An 18,361-nucleotide genomic window follows, 5' to 3' on the forward strand; every position below is an offset into this window, starting at 1 on the left:
GCCATTATTTGTCGTAAAAAGTAAATGACAAAAAAACGTTATTGTGGGATATCCATAAGAGATAGGTATATACCATCGCGGAGTTTTCTGTAGACCTTTTCAATGTGTACAATACTTAGTACATTATTTTGATAAATCTCGTAGGGTTCAGCCTGCGTTTGCAATTTAAGCGAAAAAATAATTATTATTTACGACATAACATTAGAAAACTCAAAAATAACAGTATTTCTCCACTATTTAATGGATGTTATTATACATATAAACGTTCCTCTTGAATCAATCTATCTATTAAAAAGAACCGCATCAAAATCCGTTGCGTAGTTTTAAAGATTTAAGCGTACATACATGTGCAGGGACAGAGAGAGCGACTTTGTTTTATACTATGTAGTGATATATATATATATATATATATATATATATATATATATAGTTGGAGTTACAATTTTGTTCTTCCTTGTTCCTTGTGTTGTTCTTTCGTGTTTACACTGCGATTATTACTTACTATTTATTTCAAAACAATGAATATTCTGGTATATACATAATACTGTCATAAATATATTGCGAAGCAATCTACCTTTTGAAAAACATCCCGTAGTGAGACTCGAGCTCCAAGGTCATAAATGCCGCGAATAGCCCTTTTTTGCAAAATAAATACAGTCTCAATATCTGTAGTATTACCCCACAGTAATGGACCGTAAGACGCGCAGCAGCAACGTGGGTCAGTTGTCGTACTTTTCTAACTGCGAATGCTGCGGCGCTGAGTCTATCATTCAGGGATGACAAATGGGAATTCCACTGGAGTTTTCAGTCCAAATTTATCCCTGAGAAAACTTTAGTATCATTGACAAAAAGACTCTCGTTATGTATTTCAAAATTATAATTTGGATGCTTATCATTGGGCAACAAAAACACAACGCGCTTGGTTTTGTTGGCGTTCAAAATAAAGTTGTTTCATTTAAACTAATCTTGAATTCGCGATAAAGAACTGTTTACGCCATCATAATTAACTTTTTTCCTATCAACTTTAAATATGAGATGTGCCATGTGCAAATAGCATTATATCACAAATAATCTTAACATAAAATGGCAGATCATTTATATATATTAAAAAAAGAAAAGGATCTAGAATCGATCCCTATGGAACGCCCATTTTTAGCACACGTCCAGAAGACTTAGTTCCGTTTATTGATATGCGTTGAAGTCTATTAGATAGATATGAAGAAATTAGATCAAATCGATGTTTAATTCGGCCTGTAACTCTCCATTGCTGGGCATAGGCTTTCTCCATGTAGGAGAGAGATCACTACTCTACTGCAGATTGGAGGTGGCGCGTTTGTTATCAAATAACTATAATAACAACATAGACCGACAGCTTTATGGGCTCTCCGAGGCACGGTGGGGAGACCCACAACGACAGACAACCACACCAAAAAAAAACAAAATTTGTACAAATATTCATCCCGAGCGAGAATCGAACCGGCAACCACCAGTCTAGAAACCTACACTGCATAGGCGCCCCCTAAGCTTCCTTCTGGTTCGGGAGTCCAGCCTTACTTGAAATGTGGTTATTATAAAACTAGTTCCCCTATGCTGCTAATACGAAATTTACGTAAATTTCAAAGCAACTTTTTCAAAATATTAATTGGAAGTGATTATGACACTTAGAGTGATTTAGTTTTTTTTAGTGTAGTTTTAGTTTAATGTAATGCATATTCGCAAATTTTATTTAAAAGTTGAGTTTTTAGCAACTTAATTGAAATCATTTAACATAGGATATGAAGTAAAATGAAATACATTGAATCGATAAAATTGCCATTTATTATGATGATGATCGTATAAGAAAGTGTTGAATAAGTCCGAGTACTATTTAAATAGAACAAAATAAATAAGGTTCTCCTTAACTTTACTGACAAAATCGGACTTTTACAATACTATCAATGTGTAAAATCTACGACTTTTACTCAGCGTTTTATGATTAAGCTTATACAACCCATTGTAATTAATTATACAAAATATTCTCTAATAGTGTACTTATTTCAAAAATAGAAATATAATATCGCCATTTTTGTTCAAATATAAATTAGGGCAATCAAAACTTAAAACTAAAGATCACTTTTCAAATCAGTAATTTCTGAAATATTTAAAAGGCCGCTTTAGGAATGTGGGACTTTTAGTTACCTAAATTTAGTAACAGTACTTTTTAGTATGTGACTTCATATTAAACTCAAATTGTAAAATGGAAGTATGTAAATAAAGGTTTTTGTTTATTTTAATATACTATTTATTTTACAGATAAAATGTTGAACCTGCTATTTATCGAAAAGCATAAGTATAATATAAGCGTTTTATATGTACATAATATTAACCCAAGTTGATTAAAAATAAAACGAAACATTAATACTTAGGAAATTATTTACTTTCAAAATCCAAAAAATTAAGGCAGCTGATTTGCACTACTAAAAAAAGGTTTGTTCCCAATCGGCATTGCACATTATGACAATTTATCTAATTTATTTACAATAAAAATTATTATGAGACATTCTAATAATATTGTTACTTCTTTACATTTTTCGAAATACGTATTTTACAAAGGCCTTTTTATTACAAAGACGAGATTTCTGACCTTTGAGTTGTAACTCATCTGCGTCTCCTCTAACACTAATACGTACAGCGTAAAGTTTATTAATATATTTATGATGAGACTTATATTCAGTTATAATTACTTTATTATATATTAAGAAAAAATACTAGAATAATGGGCATCGATGGATCGAAAAAAAAAAAAAAAAATTTTATAACAACATTTTTACGAAATATAATATTCATAAATGTATTTATAAACTCTGCTGTCTCATACCCTTCATAAGTAAGAATATTCTAGTATAAAATTAAACGAAAAAATCACAAACCATACAGAAACCCGACGGCACTACATTGGTATACAATTTTTGCATAGTTCTATAAGCAAAAATGGCACCACATCTAAATATTAACAACTGAGACTAAGTAACAGCCAATAAAATTCGACAATTGTTTTGAATTACAAAAAAAATATATGTATATATATAAATAATACGTGATGTTCATTCCTTAAAAACTACCCTTGATACGATTTTGTCAGTTTGAACAGAACATATTAAATGCTTAAATGTAACACGTAATAAAAATATAAAAAAATTACATACATACAGTACATATTTCACAGGTATAAAAAGTAAATAAGAATTGTCCTTTAGGCGTGTTTTGTACACTTTTGGCGAATGTTAACGTTAAATCATTTGTCTAGACATCGCGTGTCGCATCTTACGTTCCCACGATTCCGCCTCTGCCCACGAATGCCGCACGTCACGGAACAACTGTAACGAAAAGTTCGATTTTTTATAGCTTGTTTTGTTATTTAATGTTTTTATAATTAAGGAAGAAATAAGATTTTTTTTTTTTTTCAGAATGATATCGACATTATCACGCCATTTTTATATTGTCTCAATAAAAATATTTCGAAATTAATTTTCAGGTCTGTTGTGTCATCTAGTTATAAATAGAAGATATTTGACTGCAAAACAAAAAATATTCATTTTATATTGAGAAGAAATCCCAATTCTTATCAGCAAAATAGTTACATCAAAATATTATTATTTTAGCAAAAAATTTTCTTCGTGGTTAATCGCTATTTATTTAAATGTTCAACTTTTTATGAACGCAATCATATATCATTTTTTTATAACAAAGCTTCTATTTTAGTGTATCTTTTCTGCATTATTATATGTATTATTGTACACATTACAGTTTGTTTTGCTTTTATGGAACTACTCCGCGGTACTTTTTTTTTGTATACAATAGTTCTTTAAGGATTGGGAGTAGATACGTTAGTACGCAATACGTTTCATCCAGGCGCCTATTAGTATGGACTAGACAATTACGACGCAATAAATTTAAATCGTAATAAATATAAATAGTAAAATTTTTATTTTATACGATTAAAAAAAATTAAAAGAAAAATTTGCATAAAATCTGAGAAGAAATTACGAGCAACTATTGATATTATTTTTCGAAATATTTGTAATATTACTTTTTAATCAACTGGTTTTTTGCTGCGAAATATTTGATGTAAAAATTTATTCATCATCATCATCATTACAGCCTATACAGTCCACTGCTGGACATAGGCCTCCACAAGCTTACGCCAAAAATAACGTGAACTCATGTGTTTTGCCCATAGTCACCACGCTGGGCAGGCGGGTTGGTGACCGCAGTACTGGCTTTGTCGCACCAAAGACGCTGCTGCCCGTATTCGGCCTGTGTATTTCAAAGCCAGCAGTTGGATGGTTATCCCGCCATCGGTCGGCTTCTTAAGTTCCAAGATGGTTGTGGAACCTTATTTAAAAAAATAAATTATTTTAAAAAATAAAATAAAAATTTATTGCTGCGTGATAACTTTTTGGATGTGCACTTAAAAATATCCTGTTATTAAATTAGATAAGATTGAAGAATATCGAATTAACTTGTTAATACTAATAATAGTCAACTAAATATCTTTAGCCTCTTACATAAAAATATAGAAAAACATGTAATTTGTATTGTTTGATCTATAATAACTATAACTTAACACTTTTAACGCTAGTAACTACCTGAGATAGCCACACTTCGTCAGCTAATAATTCATTAAGAATAACTGTCGTGTCTTTACTGGGATTCTGCATCCTTTTCTCTGCCACTCGTTTACTACACTCTGCATACATCAGGTACTTTTGATGTGATATTCTTGAATACAATTGCACACGACCACAACACGTCGTACAAACTAGGAATTCCTGAAAAAAATATTGTAAATGTAAATATTAAGTATTAAGAGCCATTTCACAATTTTTTGCTCTGCAAGTTTAGGTAAATTTGGTCGCATCGCGCGAGTCGTACGAGCCGCGCGATCTTTGTGCAAGTTAGTATAGTTTGACAATCAAAAGACCATCTTGATCATTTTCTTATGTACAATAAAAAATTAATAACTGTATAAAATGTTTTTTACAAAATATTTTCATCATAAATTTGTTAAAAATTTCGAGTATGTTATTTTCGAGTATGTTATATAAGAACAGTCAATAAATTTAAAATAAAAATAAATAATCAATTTTATGAAACAATTTTTTAAAAATTGATTTAGTTTTTTGAGTTTACGAATAAATCTAATATTTACGATATTAATAAAATAGCATTTTATTATGCCCCAGAAAATCTGTGTGTGAATGTGAGTAGCATAGTTTTGGATGAAAGTAGACCAGCAAATTTTGCCGGTTCTATCTTTTTTATAAACTCAATGACACCGACAAACATATTAATTAACAAATAACAAGACAAACAGATTGAAATGCCTATTTGTATTGAAAATGTGAGAAAAAAAAATTAAATTATACACTATATTATTTTACAGTCATTTTCGTAATATGTTTTTATTTTTATGAAAGTATCGAATGCGGTTTATCACACTATAACAACAGGTGCTTGGCGCGTGTGAGCGAAAGAGACGGCTGCGCAGAATTCGGCGACGACCTTGCCTCTAAGAACGCTAGCGCTCGTCTAATTTACTGGGCTTGATGCATGGTAATATAATATATACTATCTTTTTATTATTTAATACAAAATGTATTAAAAATAATTACATTTTTTTTTTTGTATTCCTGAATGATAAAAGTTTACTTAGATGAAGATAGTTCGTTAAAATTTCTTAGTTTTCTAAGAAAAATATCGCTTTTAAAATTGTACTTATTTGGAAAATATTCGTAGCTTCATTTTTTTTTTCGATTAATAGAGATACAAATGGAATAAAAATCTGTCATATTATTCAACAAAATTATATTATACAATATTTTTTAAAGCGGTTTTAACGTAGAGGTTATTGAAAAGTAGGACTTCAAAGTATACATTGCGGCCGTTTACCCAGGGAGGAGGCTGATGAAAAGGTTAATAATTTTATACACATAATATAAATCAAAATTGTTTCTCTTTATTTTACTACAACAAGGTTGCTCTATTAAATTTCAATAGTAGAAATTATATTATTGCATCCAATACTGAGATTAACGACGTCAAAATGTTTCAATTCCGCGGATTGTTACCCATTTTTGTGAAATGGCTCTTAAGTTACAGTTTTAAGCTTTTTAAATGAACCCTGTGAATCTGTATGAATTAATATAAAATATACACATTTATTTAATGTCTCAGTGTCTGCACATTTTTAAATAAGATAAATGTGTTTTGTGAATCTTATATCAGTGTCTGTTTAAGCAATTGATTCTATTATTAAATAAAAAAAATCAGTGAAAATGCTTCGATTCAGAAACTAACTGTATCTATAAATATCCACTAATTGAATAATCACGATTATGATTCAGCTTATAGAATCCCACTACTAGACTAGGTCTCTTTCTTTATGTAGGAGAAGTACGTGCAATTTTTAATATTTTTTTTTAATCATTAAAAAATATTCAGTCAAAGTCATGACTTTTTTAGTCAACCCATTTTTAATATATTATCTAATATAGTATTAATTTATTATACAGTATGTTTTTATTCTATTATCAGCTTGGTGAAGATCGATTTAAGTTCGGATCTTAGACCATTGTTCAATGTACCACAACTTTAAAACTCAATAGTTTTTCGTTAATTATAAACTTTATTTTTATTTGAATCTTACTAGCATTTATTTAATGTTGACTAAACTTTTTGCAATTAGGATTAATTCTACTTTCCGCGTGGATTAATGTTATGTGGATAATTAAACTTAGAAATCTAAGAGCTTATTAGCAATTCGAATATCAACTAATTTGTGAGTTACAAAACATTAAGTCATCAAATTATTAGAAAAAATCTAATTATTATACTGTAACAGATAGGAGTGACAGGCCATCGGCCGATCGGCAACCTTTCGTCTGGACGGTCGTAGATAACGGACGTTTTCCAAAGTAATTTCATTTTATATTATTCTGTTTGATTGATCCTTAAACTTTCTTGTACTTTATTAACCCATTAATTCCTTGGCCGTCAAGCTGCGGCCCTCAGCTCAACGAGTAGTTTAAACATGATAACTATCTAGTTTTAAACCGATTTGAGGGAAAAACAAGAGTATATTAAACTTTGGAAAATTATGCCAAACAATTTTAAATATCCTTAATTTATTTGAACTGCAATTATTCAATGTATAGCGATAACGATCGTTCACTTTTACGGATTCGGTGCGTATTAGTATTTTTATAATATAGGTATTTGTTAGACGTGATTGATTGACGACAGTCCACAGCTGGACATAGGCTTTTCCCCAAGTTCATTTCAAATCTTCCAATTGTCTCAATCCTCATCCAGCTTCCGCTGGCTATCTTACGCAGATACTCTTTCCAGTGGGCCGCAGAATGCCTCATACTCCCTTGCTTAGCCAGTACTCGGTCTCTACTTCAGAATACGTCTGCTACAGCGATTACCAGCGATGCGGTAGTCCGATATATGTGACCGGCCCACCGTGACTTCAACTTGCGGATTTTCTCTTAATTACCTATCTTTAAGAAAGACTCCAAGTTTCGTTTCGTTTAGGTTCTATAGAAAGTAAATTTGAACTTGCAGACTAATCTCTGTCTAGTCTGTGCAGCTTGACCGAACTTTGACTACCATCTCTTTCGTACATTCTTATCGTAGGTGATCGACTTTTTGTCACCAGTGATCATCTCTTCAAAAATATTTCGATATTATTACGTCTTAATATAGAATCGCAAATCAACACTGTCCATTAGGTTTCTTTCAGTGAGTTCTTAGCACCCATATATCGAGCTTTTTGTACAACCAGCCTTTTTCTAATGGGTGAAAACTGTTTTATGGTATGGTATGGCGTTTCCACACCTATAGAAACTTTTTTATATCCGAATAATATTCAAAACTCATTTCATGTTTTTATATTTTTGATATATATTTTTTAACTTCATTCATTAAATAGCTTTTTCACTAAAGTATCTTCAGCTATATAGTAACTAATCAAATGTCGATCTACCTCCACTTTTTCAAAAATGTCATCTTTATCCATAACTGGGCGACCTGAGCAAAATGAATCTTCGAGATCAAAATTTCCTGACTGAAAACACTTAAACAAATTTTGACGATGACAAAATTTACTGACACTGCATTAGGTTCATAAACGTCAGTATTTATTCTGGCGGTTTGAGTCACATTTTCCTGTTTTTTAAAGTGAATGTTTATAATGTCCCGAATTTTTCGCTGGATTTACTCATTTTGGCGAACAAAAAAACAAAAACAAATGAAAAGTTGCAGGAAACTGTTTTTTACTTTTTCATTTTCAAAATTTAATATTTTCATGGTACCAAAACCAGCCAGTTTACAACCAAAAAGATTTGCAACTTTTTAATACAAAATAAGAAAAGACTTTTTAGATAGAAAACAAAAATACGATGGTCCTAATCATGTGACGGTGTATGTGTATGTATATATTCAAATAAACTTCAAAAGCACCTTCGAATCATCGTCTTACAATTAAAAATTTTAATTATCGCTAAAAGTGAAGCTATCATCTATTCGGAATGGTGATTCTGCAGAGGAACGGGCTAGAAACTCCACAGTTACTCTATTAAAATAAAGCAAGTGTGCTTTAACACCACACGACTGAAGTAAAACTTAGGAAACGTAACTCTCTCTTTCTATCTTCACTAACTATATTAAACACTTACTCATGACCATGGGTTGACTGGAAGAAATCTCTTTTAGAGATAAGTCCACCTTTGCCATAAATATTATTATTATGTTGTTTTTACATGTATTTTTTGAGTGCAATAAAGTATATATAATAATAATAATAGCCTACACCTCCCTCTCAATTTCCGTTCGCCTCGCCCGATCACACTTTTCGTAACGCACTCGTCACGCATTCACCAGCTCGGTCCCCAGGCTCGAGTCATAAGAAGTATGAATAGAAAATGGACCTTCTCGTAGGCGAGGCGCGCGTCCGGCTGCACGGGCTCGAGCGTGGCGGGGTTGTAGGGCTGGCCGTAGAGCAGCAGGCGCGCGGCGGCGGCGCGCGCGCAGGCGCGGCAGGCGCCCGCGCCCGCCGCCACGCTGAGCCCCGGCCACGTGCCCGCCGCCGCGTCCAGCGCGCGCGCCGCCGCGCCGCCCGCCACGCGCGCGCGCATCGCCTCCGTCACCTCGTCCACCGTCTTCACGTTCGACAGGAAGTACTCGTCTGCGACGGCGTGCGTGCACGGTTATGCTAGGGTTTACTTATTTACACAACTATAAATTATTGTGCTCAAAAAAGGACCGCCTTTAATATACATCGAGTACAAAATGAGAACATTGTAAACGTAGTCGAAGTCGATTAAAAACACACTTTTGAATATCATATCAAAAATTGACCGCTCCAGCGGGATTCGAACCCGCGTTCCGACTGACCGTGTCGGAGACGCGGGTTCGAATCCCGCTGGAGCGGTCAATTTTTGATATGATATTCAAAAATGTTTAGAATTCCTAATGTGTGAGTAACGCAAAAATAAAATCGTACATATTAAAAACACATTATTATCGATATAATGTGAAGCTTTAGATTTAAATAGAAATTAAGAATAGAATATATAATTTCTGTACGATTTCATTTTTGTGTTACACACACATTAGGAAATTCTAAACATTATTTTTTCGAAAAAAAAAATGAATAGATTATATAGTTGAATTGTCGATTGTGATTAAGACATTATGGGACTTTTTTCAGCCTTGCTGTTAAATGACCCATAATTAAAAATACAGCAATAGTATTATCTACAACAAAATTAAAAATGTGGGTAGAAAAATGTTACCATTTTTGATCAATCAATATGCACAAAAAGCAATGAGGGCAGAAAACAAATATCTATAAATGTTTGACTAGATGCTTATCACATTAGTGATTATTTTTTATAGAAGTGCTAGCTGACCTGGCAAACTTCGTACCACCATGTTTTTTTTTTTTACATTTACAATAAAAATATATCAAATTCAATCAAAAATCAGAATCATTTTATTTTGGTAACTTAAAACTGAATTACAAATACAATAACAATAACGAACTCTGAAATTATAAAGAAATAGGAATATTTTAAATATAAAAGTAAATTTTATTTACATTACCTTGTTCTTGAAAAATTTCCGTCAAGAAATTGGGATCCAGTGCATGCGATATTAACGTTTGTATATATACTTCAAAATTCTCTTGATATATTTGAGTTTCTAACATTCGCTTTTCTATAAAATTACAATCGTCGAGTGGAAGCTCACTTCTTGCTAATTCAACTATAGTTTCTAAATGAGATTGTGATCGAACTTTGACTGGGACTTGAGTATATAGTTTCTTATTTTCAGGATTCCATGCAGCATACTGAAAAATTTATGAAAGAAAATGTTAATTATGTATACATGTTTAGTGTCATCATAATATGGGTAGTATGTGAGAAAAATAATCTGAATATTAAAGGATTTTCATGCTTTCTTATTTCTTCCTTACAACCAAATAAAATAATAAAACTAATTTAGAAAACACTAAAATTAAAATGACTTCAAAAGCAGTCAGAAATCTAAATAAATAAAACTTTTATTCATAACACTAAGGGATACGCGATAGGGTGGATAACGCTATTTGACGGATGATGGTATCCAATTGATAATAGTTTATTATAGTTCGCGTCATGTAAAAAGAACGCTGAAAGAAACTGGAGGGGGTGCGTTTGCGCATGGGTATACTCGCGCACAAGTACTACTGTTTTATTTTTTAATTAGGCTTTCACTCGCGGCTTCGTATAATGGTTATTGGCAGGTACATTAAAAAATACTAGAAATACAAGTGCGAATAATTCGGACTAAATAAGTATAATAATTATCACTTTACAAAATCACAATTTTTTTTTAAACAAAAGCAATAACAACTTTTTTAGTTATTGAAATGTCGTATTCAAAAATAATAATTATCTGTACTCCCGATATTCGTATCTTAATAGTTTTTATGTGTTTAAAATGATAAATTGATAATTGTTTTTTAGTGAAATAAATAGTAAATGGAGAATTTTGTAATTTAAAACTTTTGTGCGCGATAATATTTTGAGTCGACGTCGATCTATCAACCGCTGTCAACCAATAGCACACCGGCAAGCATGCGACACCTGATAAACACTCCCGTCCCCCTACCCGTACCACCAAATAGACCGATAAATCGCTTCTGCGCAGCTTCAAGGTCAGCGTTCTTTTTACATGACGCGAACTATACGTATTATTCTTTTTGAGATGTTTCTGTTCGCACATATGAATCTAAGTTGTAGTTTATTAATTGGGGAGAAATGGGTCCCTAATGCCTATTCTACCGTTAAAGACCATTTGTAACTTTTGTGTAGGACAAATTTTATCCACAAGTGGTGTAACAACCCCTAAATTTTGTTACATAAAATCATGAGAGAAATTTGTAAGTAGTAGCCGCGTATATTTCCTTTTGTGTTCGTTTTTTACCCTGATATATTTTTTTATAGACTTTATTATTTTTATTTTCAAGACTTCAATATTCGTTAACTTAATAGAATAATTGTGTTTGCAGACAAACGAAAAAAAAACCGACTTCAATTACATCGACAAGTAACACAACGTAGATCGACGAAAAAATAGTCAAGTAACTAAGCGTTATCAAAAATTACTCGAAAAGTAGTTATCAGATCTCAATAAAATTTAAATGTGACCACATGATGAACATCAGCTTTTCATTAAATTAAAAATTATCAAAATCGAAACACCCAGTAAAGATTTATTGCGGATTTTCGAGTTTCCCTCGATTTCTCTGGGATCCCATCATCAGATCCTGGTTTCCTTATCATGGTACTAAACTAGAGATATCCCCTTTCTAACAAAAAAAGAATTATCCAAATTGGTATATCCAGTAGATGTTATGCGGTATAATACAACGTAGGTCGACGAAAAAAGCGTCAAGTAAAAACGCATTATTAGATATATAACTCGAAAAGTAGTTGTTAGATCTCAAATAAATTTAAATGGGACCAATTGACACACACCACCTTTCGATTAAAAAAAAAATTGTCGAAATCGGTCCACCCGGTCAAAAGTTCTGATGTAACATACATAAAAAAAAGTACAGTCGAATTGAGAACCTCCTACTTTTTTGGAAGTCGGTTAAAAAGAATATGAGTTATAAAGTTGAAGTGGCAAGAAATAAAAAAATTAATAAGAATTCGACCTTTCTCTAATTTCATTTTTTATTGAGTACTATTATAATTTCTTGAAGAAATATTGTCAGCTCACAGCAGGTTTGTGACTTACTAAATATTGTACGATAACCTGACAAAATCTCTTTTGTATTTATCAAAAATATTATAATTACAATATCCATTTTAGAGCCTGTAAAAAGAACTGGTAAAGATAGTTAGAAAAATATTAAACAATCTATCTATAAAGAAAATTCCTTACCGTTGATATATTTCTATATAATACTTTCCCATTTTCCTCGAAAGGTTCATACTTTTGCAACAGCGTTTTACCATCCACTCTCCATATTGCTGGCCACATCTCATTTAACTCACTTTTTATCGCTACAAACTCTCCCGACTGTTAAATTAAAAAAAATATTATACATATATTTAATAATTTTAATAAAAACAGTTTGAAAGCATTGATACTCCTATACAATACCCCTATGTCACAAGATATAGCAGCTCTAAATATGTATGCAGATATGCACCTTTTATGCACAGTAACTTGATTGTACTGAAGAAAAATAAAATAATTTCCTTTTACCAGTTTTTATCATAATCTAGATTATGTATTTTAATCATGACTCGATAAATTGGTTTGAATGAATAATTTTCTTTCCATGATCGTAAATGTTTATGGAAGATCAATATATTTAAATAAGCCAATGACTAACCGAATACGCTTCTCGGCAAGTCATAGCTAAACCAAAATAAATTATTAAAAAATATTCTTAAAAAGGTCACTGAAAATGATGACTGTATATTATTTTGTTACATAAAAAGCCTCAGCAACAAAAACGTTGTTATTTAAAAGAACACCGACTCGCGGTAATCTCCCAAATGACAGTCAAATAAAAAACTTAAAATATATTTAAAATAATAATTTATAATAACCTGATAGGGCATTTCTTCAATAGGTCTATTATTATCTATTTGCCCTGAGCTTGATACTTGTTGATGCGATTTTATATGGTGCAATTTTCTGTTTGAATTAGCATCGTTTTCTGCAGTTCCATATGCACTGTAACCCAATCCAGCTGCGTGTGCAGTAACTAAAATATTAAAACTGATTAATCACAATTCAATTAAATAAGTCAACATAATTATGCATGTATGTAATTTGCATTACCTTTTTCTTCACAAAAAAAAAGACATCGCACTTTTTTTTTAATTAAGAATTTGAATGTAATTTTTTTTTACGAAAACTTGTAAGGATTTGGAACGGTCAGGAAAAGGAGAGACAAACGATTTTCACCACCGCGATAACATGTACATATTATAGTTTTATAAATAAACTATGTAACCTTTATGAGGATTAGATTACAATTAAAAAATATTACAATAATTAAGTATGAACATGTTATCCCTATTTGGCGAAGTGAGGGGTGCTACCAGGAATAATTACAAACTAAAATTATTTAACACATATCAGTAATATACTCGCGTTTATTTTATGTCTTCTATTATACAAAATTATTTACATAAAATATTGAGAATTGTGCATAAACAAATAACAATTAAATAGAAATACAAAAACTCATATTCAGGGCATGGCCGCCTAATACATTTCTTGCACTAACTTATAGCTGTCAAATGTATTAATATTATGCATTTTGTCATCTTACAATATAAAATCACTTTCGGCTAACATCAAAGTATACGAATACACTATCATAAGTACCAACTAAAATCAAATACTGTAAAATACAATACACTGTTAAGTATATACAACGGACATCACTGGTGTCAATCCCATAAAAAAATATACCACAATTTTGGAATTATTAATGGTAGCACCCCTTCAATAGCGAGTATGACAAGAGTCACAAATTCTACAATTTACAATAAAATGGCACTAATAATGTGTCATCAACAATAAAGTTGGTGAAATCTTGTTACAGGCTAACCCTAAAATATCGACCTCTTCTAAGATAGGTACATCACATTTTCATTATAGAAATTATTTACAGTAAATAATAATAGATTTTATCTAATAAAAATTTACATATCACAGTTAAAATGTAACAAGTTTTCACGGGCCGCCTCCGGGGCGGCTAGCTTGCTCCTGTCATACAAGCTTCAGGGCTAGCTCTTCACCATCGCGCTCTACTTCTCAAGTGGAAATCGAGCAAGTTGAACGCACCTTCATCGGGCTGGTGCTGGTAATAGTACTGCTGCTGCGGCGCCTGCAGCGCGGCGGGCGGCGCGGGCGCGCGCGGCTTCTTGGGCGCGGCCGGCTGCGGCGCCACGGCGGCCGCCGGCGGCTTGCCCGCGCCCGCCGCGCGCCCCTTCTTGCCCTTGTCGCTCAGCGGCGTGCTGGGCACGTTCAGCACCGGCTTGTTCAGCCGCCGCGCCTCCTCGTCCGCGTCGTACGCCGACTCGTCCGAGCCGTCGTACTTTCTTTTTCTATCTTTGTTTAGATTGTAGTAGCGAGGGTCGTCTAGCTCGACGTTTTTCGCTTGCGAGCCGAGTACGTTCGGCGGCACGCCGTGCAATTGGTTCGTGCCGAGCAGACCTGTCGAACTCATGTTCGCCGAGGAGCTCATGACGGGATTGCTCAGAGACATACCTGCGTTTAGTGCGTTATTGGAAGCCATCGCGCCGTTGGTACTCTGTTGAGCGGTATTTGCCTCACACTGACTCTTATTGTGGTCGTTAGTGTATACTTTGTTCGTGGTACTGTTCGTGGTTCGCGACCAAGTCGACTTTCTGGCGCCCCTGCCGGCAGGCGGAGGAGATGTATCTCGCTCTCCTTGTAAAAATTTTAAATAAGAAGCCATGAAACCTGAACCTGGGCCCGTGACGGGAACGTTAAACTTTTTTTCCATTATTTTTGAAGTAGCGTCTTGGGAAGTGCTGTTAATGTTCTGCTGCTGTGAAGAGGGTGCTACCGACGATGCAGTATTTGCTCGTTGTTCTGCAAGGAAACCAAGTTCTTCTTCTATATTAGGTACTACCACCTTAGGCTGTTCCTCTTCACGAGTTTCTGGTGTTGAAAAAGATGATGAGGAAGCCGAAGGTGGAGTCTCGCTAAACGATGATAACGGTGTTAACTCCACAGAGGACTGGAAATCAGGATGAGGACCTAGATGGAAAGGTGGGAAATATGTGAGTGCATGTCCATGTTGCATTGCTAGAGCCTGATGTTGGTTAGCAAAATTTGTAGCATGTAGGGGCGCTTGAGATCCAAAAGCAGATGTGCCAGGAAACATTTTCGGGGGTGGGGGTGGAAGATTCCACCTCTCGAAATCTAAGTAACCATTTTGCTGTTGATTACTAGTAGAACTATGAGCTGGAGGAGGTATTCTATTTGCCAAGTAATCAGCCATCACAGCATTCGAGATTTCATTTATATTTGTATGAGGAGATTTTTCTGTACTTTTTCGACGGGTAACAGCTTTAGTAGTCACTGGTATACTGGATAATGGAGTTTGACTCTTAGAAGCTTTAACTTCTAGTAATTGGCAACTCTGTTGTAAGTTTTGTAAATTTTTTACTATACTCATAGGATCACCACGACAACTGGAAAGATCTTGCAAAGCTACATTACTACCATCAATATAGGGGTGTTGGTGTTTGTCAGATAAACTTAAGCTTCTATCAGTGGAATTTTGAGATTGAGTAGTTGACTTTTCATGGGTATTGCTTTCAGATAAACCATTATTATAATTACTAGAATTAGTACTATTACCATTACTACTGAATTTTCTGTTTGACTGCCTTTCGCTATCCCAACAACTTTGGCTAGAATTTTGATTACGGTCATATCTATTTTCACTAAATGATTTACTTTGTTCTATACCCAAAGCTCTTGTTATAACAGAAGGATATGCCACTTGACTATTTTGCGAAGGAGGCCTCGAAATAGAAGCATCAAGTGGTGATCTTGGAGCTGCATTGTTTACTTTACTATAATGATCTCCATGCTGTTGTGGGGAATTTATAGAATTCATAGGGCTATGATACATGGGATAAGCCGGACTAGAACCATGTCCCAATGGTGAAGTTTCAGGGGCTGTTTGTAAAGGACTTTGCCTTCTGGCTACAACAACACTACAGTCTGGACCATTTTGAGAACTACTGCTAGAATAGCCTGTATCTGTACTAGAGCTACTTTTTGCTCGAACATGATACTCAGACTCTACATTATTACCACTTTGATAATGCCTAAAACTAGAACTCTGGGAAGATGAATATTGAGTAGAACCAATTCTATTTGATTTAGAAGAGCTTCCACTATTTCCGCTATAGTTCATCCTTCCAGGAGCATCCATAATAGAGTAACTTATAGGAGAAGATTGGGGTTGGAGTTTATCATTTGATTCACAACTTTTTCTCTGTTCACTGCCGAGTTCAGGATATACTTTACTTTGTGCTTTTGTCTGTATCTGTGGAGGTTTAGACGTGGGCGATACAAAACCACTACTACTACAGGTCAAGCTACGAGAATTCTTTTCATTAGAGGCAGCTTTAGGGGACTGGGAATTATAAATTGATGCTGAAGGTCGTGTGGGTGTTGTAGAGGAAGAGCGGTAATCTTTACTGGGTGGTGTAGAGGAAGAGGTTACTGATGGAGTTGACACAATACACGATTGCTGAGAGTGAGAAGTGTTACTTGCAGAACTTGAATAGGACTTACTTCCTGCATAATCCTGCTGTGATGATAGTTGACCACTTTTTGCACCACTTGTACTATATGAACTATCAGTCTGATTTCCAAAAGATGAAGGTGATTGAAAAAAAGTTGATGATGAAGATGATGCAGGTTGTTTAGATACAGCGGCTGGTGAGCCAGACCTATTTGTTTGTTTACCAGTGCTGGAAATTTGAGAGTTGAGGTGATTGTTAAGAGATTGTGCAGCAGCAAAGTGAGCATTAAAGTTTTCATATGTTGCTGATGCCTTTGTTGTTGCAGGACTCGGAGAAGAGGGCACAACACTTTCATGAGGTAGAATTCCAAACGGACTAGGAAGTTGATTATTTCCTTGCCAACTTAATCCTGCTGTACTGCCTGGAGTAGAGGGTTGATCAAAAAATGAAGATCCTTGTGCAGCTAGAGTTTGATGTGAATAACTTTCTCTTAATGATGAGATTTCAGTTTCAACTGAGGACTGTTTTGATGCTACAGCCGCTTGAGCTTGTGCAATCACTTGGCGGTGTTGAGCTTGAAGTGATGAACTATAATGAGCTGGTTTCGGGTTTGCATGATGAAATAAAGGTGAAAATACTGCATCATATCCCACAGCAGGTGGGGAGAGAAATCCGCCAGGATTAAAAGGTGAAGCAGTTGATGACCCTAATTGGCCTGCTAATGATGCTGTCGTATGAGCTGCTTGAAGAAGTAATTGGCTTGTTGTAGAAGGCACTGTTTGACTGCCCAATCCAGTACCACCACTTGCTAGATGGTGATGAAAATCCCCACTTGCAGCACCAGCTTGTACTCCTGCTAGCCGATTGTACGAAGCATATGCTGACCATGGTCCTACTGGATCCATTACCACCTTCGTGTTACTTTGTGTTGTGTCAATTTATGTAAATTATTAATAAAAATCCACACTTTCATCCATAATTTGATTTACACACGATCATTTATTAACTTCCACTAAATTGGAGCACTTGAAGTCATATTTAATAAGTCAATTATTCTTCATAAGCAGATAAATCTCCTGAAACGAAAAAAAAAAACATTAGTATACCACTTCGGTCTTTATTGACGAATTCTTATAAGACGCATATTTATGTTTCAGTACTGTATCAAATTATTTAAGGTTTGCAAAAAAAAAATAAGAAATTTTAAAATAAACGAAATTGATTACAATAACTCCCAATATAAACATTTAACGAAATAATAATAATGCGCCGCTCAAAGACAGTAGCGTCAATATGTTAAAACAATACAAAAAGATCGTACCAAAGTCTGTTAAACAATATCAGCATAATTCGAATATAACATACCATCGCATTAGTTTGGAATAACCATTTATAAATGTGGTTTCAGAGGACGCTCACACGACAGATAACATCATAAATATGGCCTCGACTCTTCGAGTGCTCGTTGAGACGGGTTTTGTCTATTGTGAAATTATGACCACTTAAAT

The 18,361-nt window shown here is 34.0% G+C and overlaps 1 protein-coding gene across 1 annotated transcript; it reads right to left on the reverse strand.

The window, feature by feature from the left end:
- Positions 1-3,224: 3,224 nt before the first annotated feature.
- Positions 3,225-17,758, reverse strand: LOC123670117 (hornerin). The gene is made up of 7 exons (XM_045603624.1): positions 14,407-17,758; positions 13,158-13,315; positions 12,481-12,618; positions 10,150-10,396; positions 8,973-9,229; positions 4,629-4,811; positions 3,225-3,356 (listed from the first exon to the last, which is right to left on the reverse strand). The coding sequence occupies exons 1-7, from the start codon at positions 17,756-17,758 to the stop codon at positions 3,270-3,272; spliced, it is 4,422 nt and encodes a 1,473-aa protein (XP_045459580.1). The 3' UTR covers positions 3,225-3,269.
- Positions 17,759-18,361: the final 603 nt, after the last annotated feature.

This window comes from Melitaea cinxia, chromosome 4, assembly GCF_905220565.1.
Source record: "Melitaea cinxia chromosome 4, ilMelCinx1.1, whole genome shotgun sequence".
NCBI lineage: Eukaryota > Metazoa > Arthropoda > Insecta > Lepidoptera > Nymphalidae > Melitaea > Melitaea cinxia.

Excerpts from the sequence above, each read along its gene's own strand:
- LOC123670117 (XM_045603624.1), bottom strand. The coding sequence starts at position 17,758 with ATGGATCCAGTAGGACCATGGTCAGCATATGCTTCGTACAATCGGCTA. Across the intron at positions 12,619-13,157 it reads TTGAAGAAATGCCCTATCAG|TCGGGAGAGTTTGTAGCGAT; the intron begins GTTATTATAAAT and ends TTAATTTAACAG. Across the intron at positions 9,230-10,149 it reads GGAAATTTTTCAAGAACAAG|ACGAGTACTTCCTGTCGAAC; the intron begins GTAATGTAAATA and ends ACGCCGTCGCAG.